Genomic DNA, 23,547 nt, shown 5'->3' on the forward strand with positions numbered 1-23,547 from the left:
TTTGAATAAAAAAACATTCCTGTTAAAGGTTTTTATTCAATTTTTTATATAAACTTTAATTTTATTTGACTTCTGTATTTCAATTTCTATTCTTTTATATAAAATTAATAAAATCTCAATTATACGTGTGAAGAACTTCATAAAGAATGGATCCCAGAACTCAAAAACCTTTTAAAGGTTTGGTTTTCTTGCAAAACTAAATGAAGTCTTAAGCTCTGCCCTGCCCTGCTCTGCATTATAGTAGTGTAATCTATTTAAAATGATAATCCCTTCTCAGATCTAAAAATGCTATCTAGCTGACTTTATTTTTAAGCCTGCCTTGTAGGCATGAGTATGAGGTTGATGAAGGTTAAATTGACAGTGATACATGAAGAAGCTATGGGAAGGCTGAACAAGAATAAAAGTTAATTCAGAAAGGTTTAGAATAAGAAAGCTAACTGGCTGGAATATGTCATGAGAGGAGAGAATTTGATTAAAATATTGCTAGAAAGATCAAATTTGGCTGAAAGTAAAAGATAGAGTAAAATATGGACATAGTGGAGGACCTGTGATTCTATTTTTCTGACTAAGGGCAGATGGCCATATGATGATAAGATCATAAATATTATTTTTTCCTATTAAAGTTTTATTTATTCCTATATTTTCATTCTATTTATTTTTTTCCTATACAGTATAGGAAGTCACTTAATATGTCTTGCAACTGTATATTTTTACTTTTTTGTACAAAGTAATATAGGAAGTATTGTGATGTGAAAAATTTCGTTCTTTAAATTGCATCTTCTTTCTTCTTTTTTTCTACTTCCTCGTACAAAGTAAAGGAAGTATTGTGATTGAGAAACATTTTGGTTTTTATATTTCAACGGAAATATCTATTTTGACCATCCTTGAATCCATTTTAACTAGTTTTGGCATGACATACATACGTATGTATCTCACATAACTAAAAAATGATTAGCCGTAGGATGTTGAAATTTTGGATTTAGCACTGTTGTAACATCATGTTGTGTACCTCCCTTTTTCATTGCAATTGAAATTAAAATTAAAATTTTAATTAATTAAATATTTGGATCTTAAAGGGAAGGCACATCGCTTCGAATTAGACTTCATATCCTTTTTTTAAATTATTTTTTAATTTAGTTTTTTAACTTCTTTTTTAATTAAATATATTGAATTAATAATTTATTAACCCGTGATTGTAAAACAAATTTGCAATAAATAATAATTCAATGATAAAAAAAAATGAAAAGAATTATTAGTTAAATAAAATTTTATGTATTTTTAAAAATGTGTAAATGTAATTTAATAGGCATTACATATGTGTATATGCAATAGATTTGGTGAAACATCTGATTATTTAATATTAATCGAAATTTATAATTTAGAATCATATTATTTTTGTATTTTCTAGTTTAATTTTTATTTAACTTTATTTAATTATTCTGGAATTTCTGTTAATTTTATCTACATTAAGTTAACTACAGAGGTGACTGAAAAATAGACCCTCACAAGAACAACTTATACCCTCACAAGAACAACTTATACATAGAGGGATACCTGCCCGATCTTTAATAAATTGCAAAAAAATTCTTATCTTTTAGTTCATTACTCCTCTGGTATTATCGGACAATATTTTCCCTAAGTCGGAGTTGATCATCATTTCATTTGTTTGTTTTTTTGTTGTCAATCATTTAATCGCTCTTTGGTTTGACATAATTGTTCTAATCATAATTTGTGTATATGTTTTCTAGTTTTCAAATTTTCTTTCTCTCTTTATATTCATCATCCTCTCTTAATCTTTTTATTCTTTCTTTGGTTTTAACATTTTCTCTCTCTTTATATTTATCATCTTCTCCTAATTTTTTTTCTTCCCTTGTGCTTAACATTTTCTTCTCCTTCTTATTTATCTTCTTGTTGTTTTTTGAGATATATTTCTTGATGTTATCTTTCTTTTTCCAGTATGATTGTTTCTTTTTCATTTTTGATTATTCACCAAATAATCCAATAATAAAAACTGAATATTTTACACCATTAGGTTAATTAACATTTGTAACCAGCAAACAGCAGTTCACTAAACTGAATAGTTAAATTATTATTAATACACCAGTAATCTAAAACTTTTGTTAATCAGCAACTCACAAATATACAAATATTACTGATTTAGTAATACGAGTAATAAAAGGACTTTTACTTTGTATTAATATTTCATTTAAGATTGTTGAATTAATAATTGTATAAGTATTTAATGTTAATAAAAACTAATATTTCACCAATTCTGTAACTGTCCACTTTATTGGAGAATTTGAGGATCATATCTCACTTTCAAATGAAGTAAGTTTAAATGAAGTGCAGCAAAAAATGTGTATATGTAATTTAATAGGCGTACAAGGAAGTCATGTGCTGTCCATAGAAGATTTTTTTTTTTATAATAGAGCCTCTATGTAATTAAGATTTTAATATAGTTCTGAAATCATCATCTGTCATCTATAGTTTAAAGGTGGCAGGAAAAGAGAAGAAGGAGCTTCCCTCTTCTAACCATAATACAAGGCATGGTTCAAAATTAAGGGCTGATCAGTAATAAGATGAGAATAGTTGAAAAAATGGAAAATTTATCAATGATTTCTAATACTTATTTACTTTATTTTTACATATATGTTTATTATTTACTATTATTTATTTATTTTTTGTACATATTTCATTTAATTTTTATACAATCACCAATTTGTTCGAAACATTTTTAATATTGTCTAACAAGTTTCTACAAACCCACTGCACAAAATTCCACTGCCTGAAATTGTAGCCACTTTTGCACCTAGAGTTTCAACTCTTCACTTTCCTTGAATTAACACACAAGCCAATTTTTGTGGTTTAGGAAGAGATGGTAGTCAGTGGGCGCAAGATCATGACTGTAAGGGAAGATGGCCAAAACTGTGAGGGAAATTATCTTCCATCCAAATTTTTGAATAGTTTCTGTTGTGTATGCAGCCATGTATAGAAGTGAGTCATCCTGAAGAACAACAATTCCTGATCTCACCATTCCCCTTCGTCGATTTTGAATGGCAGGTTGCAGTTTGAAGGTACTTCACAGTAGACTTGTGATGTGATGGGTGTTCCAGTTTCCAAGATTTTCCTTTGAGACTGGGCTTGTTTTAATTTTTTCAGTTTAGATGAAACAGAATGATACCACTGCACGGATTATTGTTTCATTTCAGCATTGACATATGAAATCCATGTTTTGTCATCAGTGATAAAATGGGAAAAAATTTCTCTCCCTCTTGGTTAAAGTGGTTGAGAAAAGCACATGCAGGTGTCATTCTGTGATCTTTGTGAGCACTTGTCAACATTTTTGGCACCATCATGCACACAGTTTACAATAGCTTAGAGTGTCAGTCATGATTCTCTACAATATTGTCTTTAAAACTTTTGGAAATTTTGGAGAAAGATTGCTAATCATAAAGCAATGATCTCCCACTTTTGCATTCACACGTTCAAACAACATCGTCAGTCTGAACGTATGGCCTACCACTTCTTTGTTCATTGTGAACATTTGAATGACCTTCCTTAATCTAGCAACACTATTACCTCACTTTTCCTTCACTCATTGCAGCAGACCCGTATGTTTCACATAATTGACAGTGAATTTCAGCAGCATTGTGTCCCCTTGCATTTAAAATATCATCACTGATTGTAATTTACAATTGGTGGGATTTGTTATTATTGCATTTATTTTAACACACTGTCTCACAAAGGCAAACAACAATGAACTAATGAAAATTTGGTGGTTACATGCCCATCAGACCACTACTGCGCATGCATGAACCAATCATTGTTGCTAATCACTATTTCCCTGACTCAATGGCCCTTATATTTTGCTGTAATAATCATTTGTAAATGCTTAACACCAGATACCATAAAAGTTTATAGACAGTAAAACTTTTAGTAACAGTTTAGTGTCCTTGATATGCTACATGAAAATTTTTGTAATATAAAAATTAATGAGTTATTTTATTTATTTTAAAAATTGTAACCAATTTAAAAGTAGTAACAATTTCCATAACCAATTTATAAATATTAATACTGTATTTATTTAGATCATTGTATAGATTTTTAGAGTAAACTTATGAGGTGTGTGAGAAAAGTAATGAGATTGGTAACACTGCGAGCGATCTGGCAACACTGTGTCTACCAATCTGTGCTAGACCGGTTTGTTCATCCCTTCCACATGATCAGTACGAGTTTCAACTCTGTTCAGCCAACACATTATTTTTGACAGCGCCATCAGTGAAGTTGTGTTTTTGTTGTGTGTTATGAAAATGGAGCATCGGAATTTAGAGCAACATTGTGCAATCAAGTTTTGTGTTAAACTTGGGGAATCCGCGAGTGTGACCTTTGAAAAGTTGAAACAGGCCTATGGGATACATTGCTTATCAAGAGCACAAGTTTTCTGCTGGCACAAATCATTTTTGGAAGGCCGAGAACACTTTGAAGATCAACGTTGCTCAGGGAGACCTTCAACTTCAAAATCTGATGAAAACGTTGAGCGTGTGAGGGTTCTTGTGAGATCAGACCGTCGTTTAACAATAAGGATGTTGAGTGAAGAGTTAAATTTAAACACTTTCACCGTACATCAAATTTTGACAGACGATTTGGACATGCGAAAGGTTTGTGCAAAATTGGTGCCGAAAAAACTCACAACTGAACAGAAGGACAATCGAAGAAACATGTGCGTTGATCATTTTGAGAGGATTGACAATGACCAAGAATTCTTCAGTCGTCTGATCACAGGCGATGAATCCTGGATATTTGAGTATGATCCTGAAACAAAGCGGCAAAACGAAGTGTGGCACACTCCGTCATCTCCTCAACCGAAAAAATGTCAAATGAGCAGATCAAAGATCAAAACCATGCTGATTTACTTTTTTGACAGTAGGAGTATCGTGCATAAAGAATTTGTTCCTCCTGGACAAACTGTCAACCAAGTGTTTTACAAAGGTGTCCTTGAAAGGCTCAGGAAAAGAGTGATTGGCGTGAGACCAGACATTGCAGACAAGTGGGTGCTTCATCATGGCAATCATGCCTCAAGTCACACGACCATTTCCATCAGGGAATTTTTGACCTCAAAATGCATTCCTACAGTTCCTCAACCCCCCTATTCACCTGGTTTGAGTCCTTGTGATTTTTCCTTTCCCTGAAATTGAAACATGTCTTAAAATGATGTCATTTTGAAACTCTGAAGAACATTCAAAAGACTGTGACTGACCAGTTAAGCCCTACCAATTGAAGCCTTCCAGTGCTGCTACCAGGAGTGGGAAAAACGACTCCGCCGGTGTATAGCTGCCCAAGGGAACTACTTTGAAGGGGATAATATTGTTGTTTAAAAAAATAAGAAACTTTGGTAAGTAAAAAGTCAGTCATTACTTTTCTCATACACCTCATATAACTATAATTTATTGATTAGACAGTAATTATTATCCAAGATGTTAGTGATGTTTACTGTGTGAAATGCAATTATGTACGTGATCATATTTAACATTTACCCTAGTAGATTAGTGTTTGTAATTTTTTCTCTAAAATGTTTATTTTTTTCTCTAAAACAGGCAGGTGATACTCCTCTTCATATAGCTGCAAGGGAGGGCTTATTATCAGTAGCACAAGCTTTATGTACATTAAACTGCACAGTTGATGTTGCTAATAGACAAGGATTGTATCCTATTCATCTTGCTGCTAGACAAGGCCACACAGAAATTGTCAGGTAAAACAATTGTATTTTCATTAAAAATTTTGTCATGAAACTACAAACATGTCCATCACAATTGCCATTTCTTTGATAATTTAAATTAATAAAACAAATATAATTTGTCTTTTCTTAGAAAATATTATTGGCTGATAAATAGTGTGAGAAAAGCCATTAGTTCATCTTTTAAACATAGGTAATTATTCAGTTGAGGTGCCTCACCCTGAAATCACAAAAAAACATATCAAATCGTTGTAAAATCTTTTGAAATGTATTTTATGATGGAAATGAAGTGTCGGAAAAGTAGGTATTTGAATATTGATACACTCGATAATGCAGATTCTCACCTCCAGAAAATGTAGAATTCTTTCTTATTCACTACATTACTTTTATTATTTATAACGTATTCATTACATTACCGTGTTGTCTGTTATTCTCACACGACGTCTAAGTTTTCTGAGTTTTCTTTATAGAATTTACAGTGTTCAGTAAGTAAATAGAGTCAACTACGATGGATGAAAAAAAAATCTGCTGGACATGAAATGTATATCTAAGAATTGTGAATTTACATTTATTACACTTAATCAATTCTCTCAGTCAGTTGATAGTGTGAGACAATTTTTTTACAAACATGGCATTTTGCTGAAACACAGGTAATGTCCATCGTGTAATAACGAAATGAAGCTGAATGAAGATTGACACATTTTCCATTGTAGAAAACGCCTTTGTGTATTTAACAAACATAAGAAATATGAAAGTAAGTAGTGTAATTGTAACCATTTCGCAATACGCCGATACATGGTTAGCCTGATAGGTTAGAATTACCTGTTATTTTACGTTTCTCCATAATATGGTGTGTAATAAATCCACCTCGGCAAGATATGTTGTGTAGTGATCTAAATTTATCGTCTAGTACTGTGGTAGATTGGAGCAATTATTTTTGAGAAATTTGTTTGAATATTTGTGTACTAATTTGAAAAAGGTTAGAGGAGTAGGCAAAGTTGTAGAAATCAATGAAGCCAAAATCGGTGAATGAAAATATAATCGTGCCAGAATTATAAACAGAAATTGGATATTTGGTGGAATACAAAGAGACACAAAAGAAGTTTTCATGGTTTCAGTACCAACACGTGATAAGGAAACTTTGCTCTGCATTATAAAGGACTATGTGTACCCAGGTACTACAATTATTAGTGACTGCTGGAAATCTTATGATTGTTTACAAACAGGAGGCTTCCAACACTTAACTGTGAATCATAAATACAATTTTATAGATCCGGACACTGGGGCACATACGCAGACAATGGAACGTCAATGAAGGGAAGTAAGAAGCAATGTGCTGCGTTATGGAAATTCCAAACACATTTCCATGGACATATGGCTGAATTTTTATTTTTATTTAATTTTATTTTTTCGCAATCTGATTCAGATTAACAATTTCTAATTTATTTTCATATTTATATCTTTAAATATAATGTTTCACTATGATATAAGTATTTTTCTCGATTTTCATTGTGTTATTTGTATCAATATGTAAATTTTTACTAATTTCTTATTTTCTGACACTCAAAATACATCATTAAATGAATAAATATTAATTTTGAATGAATCTGATATGTTTTTTTGTGATTTCGGGGTGAGGCACCTCAACTAAATAATTACTAAAACATATTTAAAACAATGAAAAAGTGAGTACTTTTTCATTGTTTTCTTCTTTATTTTTTCTTTTCATAATTAGCATTTTCGTTTTGCAGTACACTTCATCTGACAGGTAAATTCAATACGTTATGTATAAAAATGTTTAAAATTAAAATTTTTTTTTCAAAAAAGAGAAAAGCCAAAAAAGTTAGAATTATTTAAATATTATTTATATATTCTGTCTGTTAAAATACATTTGATGAATTTTGGTAAACTATATCAATCTTCAATGATGCGTTGTTTTCAGTTACTTTTAACCAGTACTGGTACTTTAGTACCAGTTTATATTACACTAATGTGAACTATTTTAACAAAAAACGTTAAATTAAGATATGACTTGAACATTTTTTCCGTTCAGTTTAGATTTATTCCACTCTTTTTAAGTACTAAGAAAATTCACTTAACACTCAAATATCTTTCAAATGTAAAGTGTGCTAACTTAGGAAGTCTGTACTCTGGGCATTCGGTAATTTTTTCCTGAAATGACCAGGAAAGCAACAAACAAATTTTTCTTTTAAGAACTCCCTTGCATTTTCTCAATATCATTCAAATACCTGAGAGTTCAGTTTTTTGCATAGAAGAGAGTTGCCAATGCCATTGCTCTAAACAAATAAATACAGCCACTATCTATCATAGTTTTCGTAAACAATGATGTTCATTCCAGTCATTATAACTAATAGCTAATAACTTCAGATACTGAAAGCTATACTGGACTGACATCATTGGAAAAAAACAAATGTGGACTGATCATGTAAGCCTGTAAAAGATGTATGTGAACAAAAATGAAGTTTTTTTGTTTTAAGATTATGATCCTAACTCTCACAGCCAAGTAGAATGAACTCCATTTGATAGAAGTTGAATTACACAGTGTGATCTATGAGTTTATGTCTGTACAAAGTTCATTTTTGTGAATTATTTTGTAAAATGGTTGTTATTTCTTTAATTTTTTACTTTATTTAACAGGTGTCTATGTTTGGCTGGTTGTAATACTGAGCAGAAGAATGGAGATGGTATTAAAGCTGAAATTACAGCCATTAAACATGGTCACAACGATATTAGTTTTTTACTTAACAAAATGAAAATTGTAAGTAATATTGTTTGTTATCATTAACATTATAATTATTGTACTACTATTTTTATTCCTTTTTTTCTTTAAAGTATTACATCTCATGACAGTCTACTAAACCTAAGTGCAAGTAATCAATTGATTAATTGCCAAACTTAGTAATTTTATCCAGTTGTCGGTCGACAACTACCCTGAGTCAGTCAGTTTCAATAGTTAAACCCCTGTATTTGATTTTAGATAATAAGCACTATTACAATATCATTTGTTATATTTCTTGTTTTTATCCTGACATTTTTTTTTTTATCTTTCTTCGCATAGAAAACCATCTTAGATCTTTTTTGTGTATAGAACATTTTTCTTTTGTCTTTTATAGTTGTTTTTTTTCCTACTCAGAAAACTCGCTGCTTAATGATCAATACACTGTGAACCTATATTGGATGAGAGTTTATGAGAAATAGTAGGCTTGTATTTACATTGTAGGTTCCTTAGTTTTTTGTTTTTTTTATGTGACCCACATTCAGGAACTAAGACTGTTTCACAAGCAGGTGGTAGCCATCCCAGTGAGCCCTGTTTAAAGCAGCTGTCTGTTAGTTGCTAAAAAGTTACAGCAAAATGTCAGTATGGAAGAACTAGAGCAGAAATTAGCCTATGGTACTCATCCAAGGAAGAAGGAATGAAGGATAATGGAAAAAAGGGAAGATGAAGATTGACCTACAGAGTTGTGGTACCTCTGTACCTCTAGACAACTTAGGACTTCTTTACTGTGAGATTACAGTAAATGAAAATAGTGCTTTATATCCCAATTAGCATTTTTTCAGATGTTATATATTTTTATCTTTACTGATATACTTAATATTGCTTGGTTATCCTTGTAACCGCTAAATTTTTTCATGCCACAGCTAAATAACACATTTTAGTATGGTATAAGCATAAAAATATTGCCCTTGAGTGAGGCGCTAAATGTGTGTGTAGTATTGTTTTTTATACAGCAGACAACTCATGTGGTTTGTGGTCGCTGTAGGTTTTAGATTATGAGAGCAGCTGGTCAAGCCATACACAGCCCATTCTAAAAGGCTTTATGTGTACTCATTTCCTATGGCTGATTTTTGTTGGCCCAATTTTTTACCTTAGTATGAACAAAACTTTCATTATCAAATCACCATTTCTACCTGGAAAGATATATCTCAAAGGTTATACTTATTTCATTTTGGAGCTTCTTACATTCCAACAGTAAATATATATTAATCATCTCTTGTAACGTTTTGCGATGGATGTGTTACATGGCATATCAAAATGCACAGGGGTCTGATCTGCATTACCTATCTGCAATAATTTATACAGAGTAGCTTGCCATTTGCGTAAAACAAAATAATGAAATTGTACTACTTTTTCCATATAATCCTCTGGCAGTTTTTGGGCAATAGACATTCGTCTTCTCACACATAAGTGTGCTGCCACATGAATCTATGCAGCCAACCACAACTTCCTTGGAATATTTCTTTTGAAATGTTTTTACTTGCCACTTTGGGAGCCTTACATTGAATCATATCATATGTAACACAGAAACCTTGTTTCTTAATTCTTCAGAGTAATTAAAAACTTTCACATTACCTCAGGATACTCGCCAAATTTAGCCCCCTCTGAAAGCATGGCGAGAAACATTTGTGTTTTTTAATTTGTCTTTAATTTTTCACCTGTCTCACACCAACTTTTCACTAACAGAAAACTATTGTTTGGCCACTCTTTTACCATGTTGTTAGCATAATCAGTAACTGTTAATTTAAAACCACTGTGTAACTACTGTATTTCCCCATTTTGTAAAGTTATAGTGGTAGTTATAGGATCACCGAACAAAATACTAAACACACTATTATGGAACAGGTTGAGATGGGTTTTTATGGCACAACAGATATTGAGAAACTGACAAGTATATAATAACTAATGTTGTGGGCATCAATGGCCACTTCCCTACACTTTCTATTAATTGGCAAAGTGAAAGAGTGAGAGAAAGTTATGACAACTGCCCAGGGCTATCGTCAGACTAACAGTGTTGCCAGTTTTCATTTTATAATTCTGAGAAAACCCGTATAGTAGGTTATCTAAACTAAAGTGCATCAGTATGCAAGAAAGGTTTTTAATAGATAGAGTATTACCATTATGCAGTGAAACAAGATATTTAGCTAAAGCTAAATTAATTTTTTTTTGTATTTTAATTGTAATCCATTATTAAGCTTCCATGTTGAGCTACTATTCCAATTACTTATTGTTTTTTGCCCTTACATGATCAGTTTTAGGATATTATTGTTTATTAAACTAACTACTTATCTATTAATGTGTTTGCTTATTTATTTATTTTTTTTTTTAAAGAGTTCAACTCGGGAGTCTTATGTACGACAGTTAATGCCATTAAAAGAGCCAGTACCCAGAATTAATATTCAATTATTTGGTCATTCTGGTGTTGGAAAATCAACGTTGGTTGAAACATTAAAGGCTGGATATTTCAGTAGTTTTTTTAGAAGACATAAAGCATCTGCCTGCTCATTTACTAATGGTACTACTTCGGCTTCAAACATTACTGCTGCTGCTGCTATTACTCGTTGTAAGTATTGATTCTGTCAGCCTTATTTCTATCAGAATATATGAATAAATGATTTGTTATAAGTAATTTTATGCAATTCTTCAGAGTACATTTTTACAAAATTGCTGTACTGCCACCAAGTGAGACCAACTTATTAATAATTTTTTAAATCAACTTATTCTCATGAGTTAAATGTATAAAGGGAACAAGTCTGGTACATGTTACCATAAAAAATTTAAAGTTGATTTTGAAAATTAGATGAGTTGAAAAAATATAAAATGAAGAGTTTTAAAGATAAATAGAAGAGGAAAGAAATTTTTGGCAGAATCTCTTAAAAAAATGAACAGTGTTGAAGGGCATATACTTATGTTTAGTTGGTTTGTTAATTGAAGAATGCAGAGGATAAACATTGTTTAGGATAAAAGTGTACTGAGGGTAGAATTCTAGGTAAAATAATTAAGGAAAACTAGAATTTATAAATAGGTAACTTAGGATAGATTTAATAATTGTGAGATTAAAGGACTAGCATATAACAAAGGAATGAAGAGTAGCCTCAAATCAGACAGTAGCAAAAGAAAAAAATTAATAAATACGCAATACATTTATATTCAGAGTTTACATATCTGTTGCGTACATGGCATTTGTATAAATTTGAAAATTATCTACTCATGTATCTTTTTTTTTAAGCCAGGAGCTTGGAATCATATTCAGAATTTATTTTAGAACAGATTTTGTAGTTTAAAAATAACATTAGAATTTTTATTTCTGAATTCTGCAACAATTACTGAATTGCTGAAAGTAATTGATATTTTCTACTTGAAAATTCAAAAGAAAAGAGACTATTATGTTTCATAGATATAACAAATAATGACTTCAAAACTTAAACTCTAACGTTCACTGAATTTAGATACGTGTTACATTTCTATTTAATTTTTAAAAAATATCGAATGGAATCTGGTAAAAAAAATTATGAATCAATCCAAAAGAGCTTAAAAATCAATTCTATGCACTGTTATATTGAGTATATGCCATTTTAAATTTGTATGTAATTAAAAACAATAGCTCATGATATTTATAACCTTTGTATGGCCATGAAAACACCCTAGCAGGTGCTGTACGCAATCTTAAGGTTCAAAGTTTTAAATAGATGAATTTTCTTACCATTTATACCTGGAAATGATAATTTGATTTTATGTTTGGTTTTTTTTCAGCACAGCCAAGTTCACCAAACAAAATTCACATTGAAATGGATTTAACATCAAGACAAAATTCACTCAATTTTGATTTATATAATTATCACTATACAAGGGGCATTGATGTTCAGCAGGTACATTCTAAATTTAGTTTTAATTAATGGCTTGAAAATTCTAATTTTGAAGGGTTTTTCAAGTTTACAGACTGTTTTTAAAATTATGGTTTATATATATTATATTGATAGCAGTTTGATTTTATCTTTTAATTATTATTTCACTTTTTACCTAACACATATTATTAATTTGAACAGATTTACTTAAGATATTTACTCTTTATCAGCTAAACATTACTGTTTTTAAATTTCATGGACAGGTATAATTTGAAGTTGTGCATTAAACTTTAATTTTGCTTTGCTATAAATAACATACGAGTAACTGGACTCTACAACAACTCAGTTTATATACTATACTAACCATGTATGAAGAAGATTGAACATTTTGAATATTTAATTATCTAATTATTTATTCCATTTGACTTTTAACCTCGTTAGTTAATCAAACTTCTATCTGTAACTGGACGGTGGATGCTCATGATTGGAGGATATCTATAACTTACTGAGGGAGAAACTCATCCCAAAGGATAGTTGGAATTATCCTGTAACCCGTCTACACGTACCATACCTTACTGGCCATAAAAATTAGAATCATTCTTTTTTTTGGGTTATCTCTTTTTTCTTTAGATTAAAGAAAAAAATTTAGTATTTATTAATTTTTACCTTTTTTTCTTTTCTCTTTAAATTAAATTAGGAAAGTTATCTCTTTTTTCTTTAGGATGTTTATAAGTAGATCCACAGCTTGTAATGAAGGGTAAAGTAGAAAAGAAATATATCTAGTAAACTTATCAGTGTTTTCACTTGGCACCTGCAACAGTATAATGAAACTACCAATTCTTCCTGACATATATAATTAAACCCAACTCAACTTTCTAATTATAAACCTCTATTTACAGATATCAAAAAAATATTGCAATAATCAAACAGTTTTACTTAACAGTTTTATAAAATCATGTCGTTGAATTTTTCTGTACTATTACACGTTATCTGAAGTTACATACGTCCCCTTTGGGTATAATTAAAAACAATTTCCACAAATTCTTTATCCGTAGATATTAGGTTTGATAAAAAAATATACAGAACTTTTAAATTTTTTAGGCTTTATAATTTTGATTAGAATTTTTTTTTTGTTATATTGGTACACATGTCCTTAATATATATTTACATTGGTAGCCATACTGGATGCTTAGTTTATTGTTGGCTGTTGAAAAGATTACTTGTGTTTTGAGAGTAGATGTTTGGAAAATCTGGAGTGAGATATTCTTTTGTTGACTTATGGTGGATGTAGTGGCTTTTTGAAAAATGTTAGTATGAGCATGCAAAATGTTTCTATCTTCTTTAGTAAATTTGAATTTACGTTAATGTGATTCAGGTTTGAGCTCCATTAACGCCTTCTAAAATTAAAGATCTCTTTTTTTTCATAGATTGTAGTATTTATGATTTTTTTAGATGTGGTGGTAAATATATCTGAAAGGTTTTAGACATACCTGTGCATTTTTACAGAGAGGTTTGTTTGATAAAGGTCCTTGTAAAAACAATTTAATTAATGCAACCTTATTACAATTTACCTTATAACAATTTAACATATAATTATTTCTAGGTATCATTGCCAATTGTGGGTGATGTAACAACCTGGGATTTTTCTGGACAAGATACATATTTTCCACTGTACCATCACCTTGTTACTACTGATGGTAGTAATGCCATACTAATTCTTGTGTTTAATTTAGAAGATTCTCCTAGTATACAGCTTAGACAGTGCTGTTTCTGGCTTTCATTTTTACAAGCTAGGATACCACCAAATGAACCAATTGGTAAGTTGTACTTATGTATTTCTTCTAGTGAAATTTATTTAACATGTTTGTGTAAGAATGTTTTGTTTAACACATTTAATTCAATTGTAATTTCTCAACATTTAATTTCCGAGATGCCATCAATTCTCTAAGTGTTTTTCACAGAATTGTTCTGATAGTTCTTTAAAATTATTTTCACGAAGCTGTGCTGGCTAAGATTGTAAAGAAGTGTTTAGTATTTATTAATAAAACAACAAAAAAAAGTTACATAATTGAATGATATTGAATTTTTAAACATTTTATTTTATGTAAGTAAAAAAAATCACTTTATGTAAGATGTAAGATGTTACAACCGGTTGTTTTTTTTTAATGCACTTTTTGGTATAATTTTTTTAAACAGAAATTTAAAAATTTTCATAACTTACAAAAGACTTGGTATAAAAGGGATGAGTCAGAAGACTGCCTGAAAGCTGAAATTTATAAAGAACATCTGCCAAGTTGTACATGCATAAAAAAGATTCTTAAGATTGATAAGAAATAGCAAATATTGTTACAGCTTTTACATCTGCCATCACCAGCACCATACAAAGTGTTTAAATGGCATTGATTGCTGTGTTCATTAGCCATAAAAATTTTAATATCGTAAAATGAAATGTTAAAATATTATAATATAGAATTATTAGAACATATTTTATTAAAGCTTGATTTTGTCCATTGACATTTAACTTTAATTCAGACCCTTCAATATCCAAGTTTCTAGCTAATCCTTGACATATATAATGTAGGAAATATTTCAGGGAGTAGCTGCTTGGAAATTGAAGGATGTATAATGCAGTGTAAAATTTATTATTATTGTGTAAAATTTATGTTTACAGTTAAATTTTGTTATTTTAATTTTATAGAATATTATCACTTTCTATCAAAAATGATGATGCGTGGGTTTGTTTGTCATATGTGCTCACATTTTTATTTCAGCTGCTGTTAGCACAGAGTGGACCAATGGTGGCAAGCCAGGCAGCTGCACATGTCTCTCTCCTGTTAGAAGCAGTCCATTGTTAATTAATTTACAAATTGTTTAATTTCATTTCTAAGCTTAGATTATTTTTACTTATATTTTATATTTGTATTTTTATTTATTTATTATATTTATTATTTATTAATTTTATTTATTTAATTTCATTAATAAACAAAAGGAATTAAGTTGTTATTTAGCAATTTAAGTTAATATTTAAAAAAGAATTTTCATTTAGCGGGAGATTTAGCAATTTAAGTTAATATTTAAAAAATAATTTTCATTTAGCGGGAGATTTTTGTTTGTGCGCAGCCACCCAGTGCATCGTGTCGTCCACTCTGCGCCAATAGCAGCAGCTGGACTGGCAACTAACACAAGCTCACATGAACACACATAAGCTAAACGAACACGATGGTGTCTCTAAGCCAACTTTCTGTTATCAGTATGGCTAGTGTTAAGCATTATATTTCTATTAAAAATTATTAAATTCTATTTTTACTCACTCCTTAAGCCTATTGTAAGTATAAAAACTTGCTGTTTAGAAAAATATTCTCTACACACTAATATTTCTTTTCTTAAAATATTTCTGTAAAATACTTAATATTGCCACAAACATGACGGAAAAAACGTATCGAGTGTCCAGGGGACAGAGCCCCTAGCTAGACAGTCCAGTGAGCAAAACAACCCTTACCGGCTAGTGCGTTTACAGGTATGTAGATCAGCTTTGGCCAACCAACAGCACACGTGGCATGCAGAGTCACAGTGAGTGGCATGCAAAGAATATAGAAATAGAAACTTTTTGATATGTCAACTTTGGACAAAAAAATAAAATCTATCATAATTTGAAAACATAACGGAAATAATAATTAGTGATTTATGTCTACCCTACAATAATTACTTTGTTTTCAGTAGAGTATACGAGTATTCAGACTAGATTTAATCTAAATGGTAGGAACTTTTTGCTTGCTAATCAAAATACATAGAAACAAGTTTGTTTTTTTGTGGTGCTAGTGTAGTAGTGCCCAAATTATCTTGGTGCAACATTTCAAACAAAACTATGTCAATTTTAATAAAACATTTTCCTCTTGGTTCATCTTTGAGGACAGAATTCGTTAAAAAAAAAGAAAAAAAATCCTTAATAAGCAAACAAATAGTTTTTAAAAAAAAAAGAAGAAGAAGAATTAACATGAATGGTCCAAGCTTCTTATGAAATTTCTTTACTTCTAATGAGAAAAAAGAAACCTTACTCTGATGGGGAAGAAATTATCAAAACTAGTTTCAAATCTTTGCTAATTACACTTCTAATGCAAAATTAATTAATTAATTATGATGCCTCGCATAGCTGTGAGCGTTAATACAAATTTGTGTCTTCATTAGCCTCATGTAAATATTTTTCTCTAGCAGTTGATTTTTAGCATTTCTCTAGCAAGTATTTTTGTACGTTGTACCGATGAAAATTTTGATGTTATTGAAGAACTTTTAGACGTGCAGCAATTAATATCAGTGAGAGGCGAAGACATCTTTAATGAACTAACATCAATCATTGAGAACAATAACTTACGATGGGATAAATTAGATTGCACATATAAGGATGGTGCCCAAGCTATAACCAGTAAAAATAAAGGTTGTTTATGACTATTCGAAAATTGCTTGCAAAGAGACATTTTTAACTATCACTGCATACTGCATAGGGAGGCATTTTGCACTAAAGATATGAATTTATTTATCGTTCTTGTACCGGTAGTGCGGTGTATAAACAGGATTCAATCACACGTGCTTAATCGCTGAGAATTTCGTTCCTTGTTTCCCTAAGAGGTAGAAGAAGACTTGACAGATTCTGGAATCCTTGTGAAAGCGTCTTACATTTTTTGAAAGAAAAAGGTGAACTGTACAATAAGTGCTTGCTTTTAAAAAAATGCAGACCGGCTGTGGAATTTAGTTTTTCTTACAGATGTTATGGAACATTTAATTTAAATGTAAAACAATGTAAAAATCGCTTGTTTCCGATATTGTCTAGTTCTATATCTTCTTTTATAGTTAAACTTTCTCTTTTTTTTTAAACCATTTTAATAGAAAGAAACTGATACATTTCAAACAAATGATAGAGTCAGTAATCAAATTTGACAACCTTTGTAATTATGATAAGTATGAAAACTTAATTTCTAAATTGTCTGATTTGAAACAAGATTTAATGATTTCCAAAACGACAAGAAAAATGTTGAACGTTTTACAAACCCCTTTTCTATTGCTATTGAAGACTTGTGCCACTACTCTTCTGAAATTCAAATGGAAATAATTGATCTTCAGCACCTTAATGTTTTTAAAAATAAATTTAAGAAAGTAATTTCAATCCCTGGTAGTGAAAATTATATTGAGTTTTGGAAATTTCTCTCAACTCCTGATCTCCCAAATTTGTATGAGTTTGATCTGAAATTTGTTATGGGTTTGGCCCCGCATATGTTTGTGAGCAGTTATTCACAATTATATATATATGATAAAAAATAAATTCCGATCAAGGATATCTGATTCTCATTTAAAAATCTTGTTATTGTTGGCTTCTCCAAAAATCAACCCGGATATAGATGAACTTGTAAAGACCTTGCAAATTCATTAGAGATAATTTCCTTTCTGTTGAAATAGTCTTCCCCTTAAACACAATTTCGTAGAAAAATTAATTTTTTGTAGAACGTTATTATTTCTGAATAAATCTTATCATTAGTTTTACAGTAATTTATATCTGTAATAACTGTGCATGTTTGGATTAATTTTTTACAATTTATAATTTGTCGCCGAATGGCTTCGACAGGATGCGGCACTTAATAACCTTATGGTGGTCCTGAAAAGGGCTGTTGTTATCGAATGGCTTTGACGGTTCATATTTCATAACCTTGTGGTGGCCCTGAAAGGGCCGTTTTTTGGATTAGCTTTGAAAAGAGCTGTTGGGTGTGAAAACGTTTTTGGGGAGTTGCAGCTCACTCATTGAAGTCCGACCAGACTTTCCCTCAGCGGCAGTAGTTGGGGCCCCACTACAGTGTGGCAGTGGTGGCCCCTAGAGCCCCGCAGTATTGGGTCGGCCATCACTGGCACGGCCGAGGCAGTTCTCCCTGAGCGATCCCATGCTGAGCCGGCTACTGCTCCGAGTTTGCCGGCCAGGGCAACTGAAACCCCGCGAGCTGGAGCTGAAACGGGAAGGTAGCATCCGCGTCCAGCGATTCCCTTGGCGGGCCGGTCAGGCCTGCTGCTCCAGTGGGGATATTGGCATCTGCTGAGAGCTCCCACGTTGAGCCGGCCAGGGAACTTCTTCTGTCTTCTTGGTCTTCTCCAGGTGGTGGTCGACGATGAATGGCAAATTCACTCTTGTGCACACTCTTTTATTGGAGCCAGAGAGTGGTGGGGCTGCAGCGCCACTATGGTGGGAGAACTGTGCAGTGGGAATGATGCTTGTATGAGCGCGTCCATATACTGTACACTTGCTCACATTGTTGCTACCGTTATCACCCGCCGATATTAAATTAGGCATATGTGGTAACAAATTATATTTCATAATAAAGTAGCAATGTTAATATTCAGCTGTCAGTAATTCATTGTAAAATTAAATATTTTTACTCGTTATTGTTAAGTCAACATATCTGTATAAACTTTTTTATTAATGTTATGTTAGCATCATAAATTTGTACAGTACCTAATTAAATTAAAAAATATCGTGTGAAATATGTTACCTGTGAATTCGTAACCATCTGAAAAACTGAAATTTTTTAAATTTAATTTTTTTCATTTTTGTTCTACCTGATATGATATTTAGGATAATATTTTTAAAAATAAGTCCATTAAGAAAATTATCAGATAAGACATACCTGAAGTCATAAGCTTAAAAATAAAAGAAAGGTAGACAGTGGATAGAACTTGGTCATGAAAGTGGCACTCTTAAGATTCAATTCTCAAAAAGTGGCACCTATTAAAAAATATTGGCCACAGATGGTCTAGATCATTGTACTAGCCATGTTGAAACACAACATGACTCTATGTTAGTATATGAACCCCAAGGCACGTAGGTATCATTAATAGTGTTAAATAAGTGGATAAGCATTGATTTCTTTCTTTGTATCATATGCTGCTGGCATTCTCTGGTGTTTTATCAGGAAGGAAATGTGAATAAAAATCCTGCCCACTCTATGAAAAGCATTCAAAAGATTTTAATCAACATATAATATGAAATATGTACCATATGAACAGATATTCATTGTATACATGTGATATAGTGCCTATCCTTTAACTGAGTTGTTCATACTTTTTGATATATAGATGATTACTGAGCCTAATTATTGTTCAATAATTTATTTTTGTGATAGAATCATATGCTTTTATTAAAAGTAATGTTCATCTTATTGTTTAGGTCCATGTGGTAAGACTGCAAATACTGCTTATGTCATGCTTGTTGGGACTCATGCAGATAAAACTAGGCTTGGTCGGAATTCACACGGTGAATATTGCAGTTTACAGGTTAGTGAACTCAGCATCATTTTAAAATTATGTTTTCATGTTAAGTATTTTTTTTTAATTTGATATAAATAATATTATTAAGTGGAATTTTCTGTTTGTAATCGTTTTTAAAACTTTCTAAACATTCTACTTAATTGTCCAAATATTTTGTTGTTAGTTGTTAATATCACGTATCTCTATGTTCATTACAATTTTTCAGCTCTAAATTTATAATCAATTCTATACAATTTATTAAAATAGTTTCTGATCTATATTGAGTTTGTTAACATAAATTCATTTTCTGTTTAATATATTAAATTTAATAAGGAAATTACATTCATATCCCTCATTTTTAAACATACAACATTTTTAAACAAATGTTGCAATGTAATTTATTTTGTCATTTTTGTTTAACTTTTTAGGCTTATTTAACTTAAGCCTCAACTTTTTATCTTCATGAAAACAATTAACAGTTTAAAAAGATATTTAAAATAAAGTCTTTTAGCTAAAAAATAAAAACTTAAATTTTCTATTCAAATAGCTGAACTCCATGGCAGCGTAGTAGTAGCATTTCAGCCTTTCATCCAGGGGTTCCGGGTTCAAATCCCAGTCAGGCTTGACATTTTTCTTATTCTATAAAATTCCATTTCCATATCCCCACATACAACCTTCAAAAACTTAAGTGGAATTAATTCAAACCAAAAAAAAATAAATAAAATAAATGCAGCTGTTGCTTTTATTTAGTTATCCTAGCTTTTATTTATAAAGTATCCCAGCTACTTTATTGTAGCTGGGATACATGAGGCTGTAGTCACTCACGTTTTCTGAAAGTAATGATGCTCACCACACAGTCAGTCCCTGTGATGCGTAGATTAAGTGCAATACTTAGAGGCTTTAATATAAAATGCATTTTGATTGGGTTGTCAATGCTGATATGCAACATTATATTTGGCTTGGTAAAGAGCATGTTATTTTTAAAAGAATTAATTTTTTTGTGACTTGTGAATAATTTTAAATCGCCTACACCCCATACAGTAATGAAACAATATACATCACACCTAGTACTTGTTTGTTTAACCTATTTTTTTCCCATGCACAAATGCACAAGCTTCAAGCTTATGTGGAGATATCAAGCAAAAAAAACAGCTGGTAGTTTTTGTAAAGGAAATTGTAATGAAATTTAGGATATGACAGGTGTTTGCATTAAGTTTAATATTTGGAATATTTAATTTCCATAATGTTATAAAAATATATAAATTTCATTATAAAATGAAAATAATGATAAATCCACTTCACAGAAGTGGGTTGTATCTGAATAAGATGCAAATTTCTACTTGTTACTTAATAAAGCTTTTCTAAACAGGAAACTATATTCCTTCACCTGTAAATAAACTCTTAGTCACCAAGCTTCAAAGAATTAAACTATTTTTAAAATAAATTTTAAATCTACAATGACACAGTACTGTAAAAAACAGTATAGTGTATTTTGTTTTACTTAATTGTGATATTATATTATTAATTTTCAATATTTATAATTATTTAAATATGTTATTAACAAACAGATGTCATATTATTATGAAAATTAAAAAATAAAAGTATATATTAGTAAATAAAACATGTAGCTTCATAGTGATTTATTCTATACAAGGTTACATTGATCCTTTTTTTGTTTCACTTCTTACATCATATTTTCCATTTTTTTTTTTTTTTTTTTTGACAGAGTTAACATCTTTCAACATAACATATTTATGAAAATATGGTAACGGCAAATACAGTAACATTCTTTCAGTTATTTCAGAAATGAATCTCAATCAGTCATTTTTCATTCACTACAAAGAATCTACACCATATTTCCATACTTCATATGTTATGGTTAATTAATCATTAAAAGAAAACTTTCTACTGCTAGCCAAATTGTACATTAAAAAGGAAGGTTTACTCTGCTTTTTAAATGCTTAAAAACTTAAAATCAAGAAATTAACATACAAACATTTTAAATTTTTACCAGTACATAATTATGTGGCAAACTAGGGATCCAAACTTTCTAACTTTCTTATGATGTAATGAAACTGTAATTTAAGCAAATATTTTCATATTTTCATTTTAGAAAGTACGTTAAGTATTGTTTATAGTGACATCTGTTGGTTTGGTTGGTATGCTGTTAATACATAAATACAGTATGTATATTGTTTATAATTACATTGGTTGTAGTGTCATATCAGTTAATATGACTTATTTTTTCTACTGCAATACAATATTTTGTCGCTTGTAATGACAGACAGTAGTGACTCATCAGTAACACAGTACATCTACATTGTTGCTACAGAAATATTTTGACGGTTAAAATGTGTCACATTTTCCCTTTTACCTGCATATATACTATAGTTCTTGTTTTTCTTATCTTCTTCTACCAGATTATTGTAAACTGAAGTAGCCACATTCAGTTGTTATTAATATATTACTGTGAGCATATCATATCATGCATGGACAGTATTTTATTTTATGTATCCTGTGTAATTCATGCAATAGTTATTTAATTATGATTTTGCAAAAAACATTCACGATAGAGGAAAAGGAGCACATTATCTGGTGGCTAGGGAATGGTGAAACTAATAAGGACATTGCCCGAGAATTAGGCATAGGTCATTTGACAGTATTGGTGATATGGAAGAACCGTGAAAAAATTAAGAAAAATTTTGAAACAAATTCTATGAAATCAAAAAAATTATGGGCCTAGTCATCATAATGATGTAGATCAAGTGCTGCTAAAATAGTTTAAATACCAGAGTTTAAATATCCCTATTAGTGGCCCTATATTGCAAATTAGGGCGAACATTTTTTCTGAAAAATTCGGTAAACCACATAATATAACTTCAGCTTGGATATAACGGTCCATCAATGTCATGATATTGTGTCAGGGAGAATAAGCAGCGAGGCCACAGTAGCTCCAACCGGTGTGTCAGAAAAATGGCTGGAAACCATTTGGCCAAAATTAGAAGAGAGCTATTTGGACTAAAAAATCTATAATGCTAATGAATCCGGCCTTTTTTTTAAACTGACACCAGAAAGAACCCTTCAGTTTAAAGACAAAACATGTTCAGGGAGAAAATTATCAAAAGAAAGACTAACAGTAATAATTGTTACAAATATGACCGGAACTGACAAAAAAAAACTTTTGGTTATAGGAAAAATTGCTAAACCCTGATGTTTTGAAAATTTGAAATCGCTTCCTGTACAAAAGTAGCATTAAAGCTTGGATGACAAGTGATATCTTTATGTCTTAGTTATGAAAATGGGTCTGTGAATTAAAGATTGAAAATGACAAAAGACTGCTATTGACAACTATCCGGCTCATCCACAAGTTGAAAATCTTTCATGTATAAAGTTAGTGTTCTTACCACCGAAAACAGCAGGAGTCTTACAGCCCTTAGATCAAGGCATGATCAAGTCAGTAAAAATCCTCTACAAAAAACACCTAATTTTACAAATGATACAGGATTTAGATTAAAAAAAGGAAATACAAATAACAATTCTGTATGAAATAATTATGTTAGAAAGATCATGGAATGAGGTTTCTCCTCTGACTGTAAAGAATTGCGTTTAACATGCAGGATTTTTATCACAGACTGGCGAAGTTACTGACGTCACATGTGAAGAAGAACCTTTAGCGGAATGGGGCAATAGTCTGCAAAACCAGTCGTTGTCAAATGCATTGTTTGAAGATTATCAAAAGATTGTCAAAGATTTAGAGACGCTTGAAACTAAGATGATGATGTAGTGGCTTCAGTACTAGCAGAAATAGACGGGGGAGGGACGTAGGTAGTGACAACGAAGGTAACAATAGCGATAACGATGAAGACATCAACTGCCAAATCTTCCAGAAT

The 23,547-nt window shown here is 30.9% G+C and overlaps 1 protein-coding gene across 1 annotated transcript in view; it reads left to right on the forward strand.

Annotated features, from left to right (window-relative positions):
- The window catches only part of LOC142317274 (death-associated protein kinase 1-like), a 172,896-nt gene that overhangs the window by 101,554 nt on the left and 47,795 nt on the right, over positions 1-23,547 (forward strand). Inside the window, exons 10-15 of the mRNA XM_075353687.1 lie at positions 5,595-5,749; positions 8,393-8,513; positions 10,863-11,094; positions 12,285-12,400; positions 13,980-14,193; positions 19,578-19,684. Of these exons, the coding sequence (XP_075209802.1) occupies positions 5,595-5,749; positions 8,393-8,513; positions 10,863-11,094; positions 12,285-12,400; positions 13,980-14,193; positions 19,578-19,684 (945 nt within the window). The remainder of the gene's footprint in view (positions 1-5,594; positions 5,750-8,392; positions 8,514-10,862; positions 11,095-12,284; positions 12,401-13,979; positions 14,194-19,577; positions 19,685-23,547) is intronic.

This window comes from Lycorma delicatula, chromosome 1 (genome assembly GCF_047948215.1).
Source record: "Lycorma delicatula isolate Av1 chromosome 1, ASM4794821v1, whole genome shotgun sequence".
NCBI classification, from domain to species: Eukaryota; Metazoa; Arthropoda; class Insecta; order Hemiptera; family Fulgoridae; genus Lycorma; species Lycorma delicatula.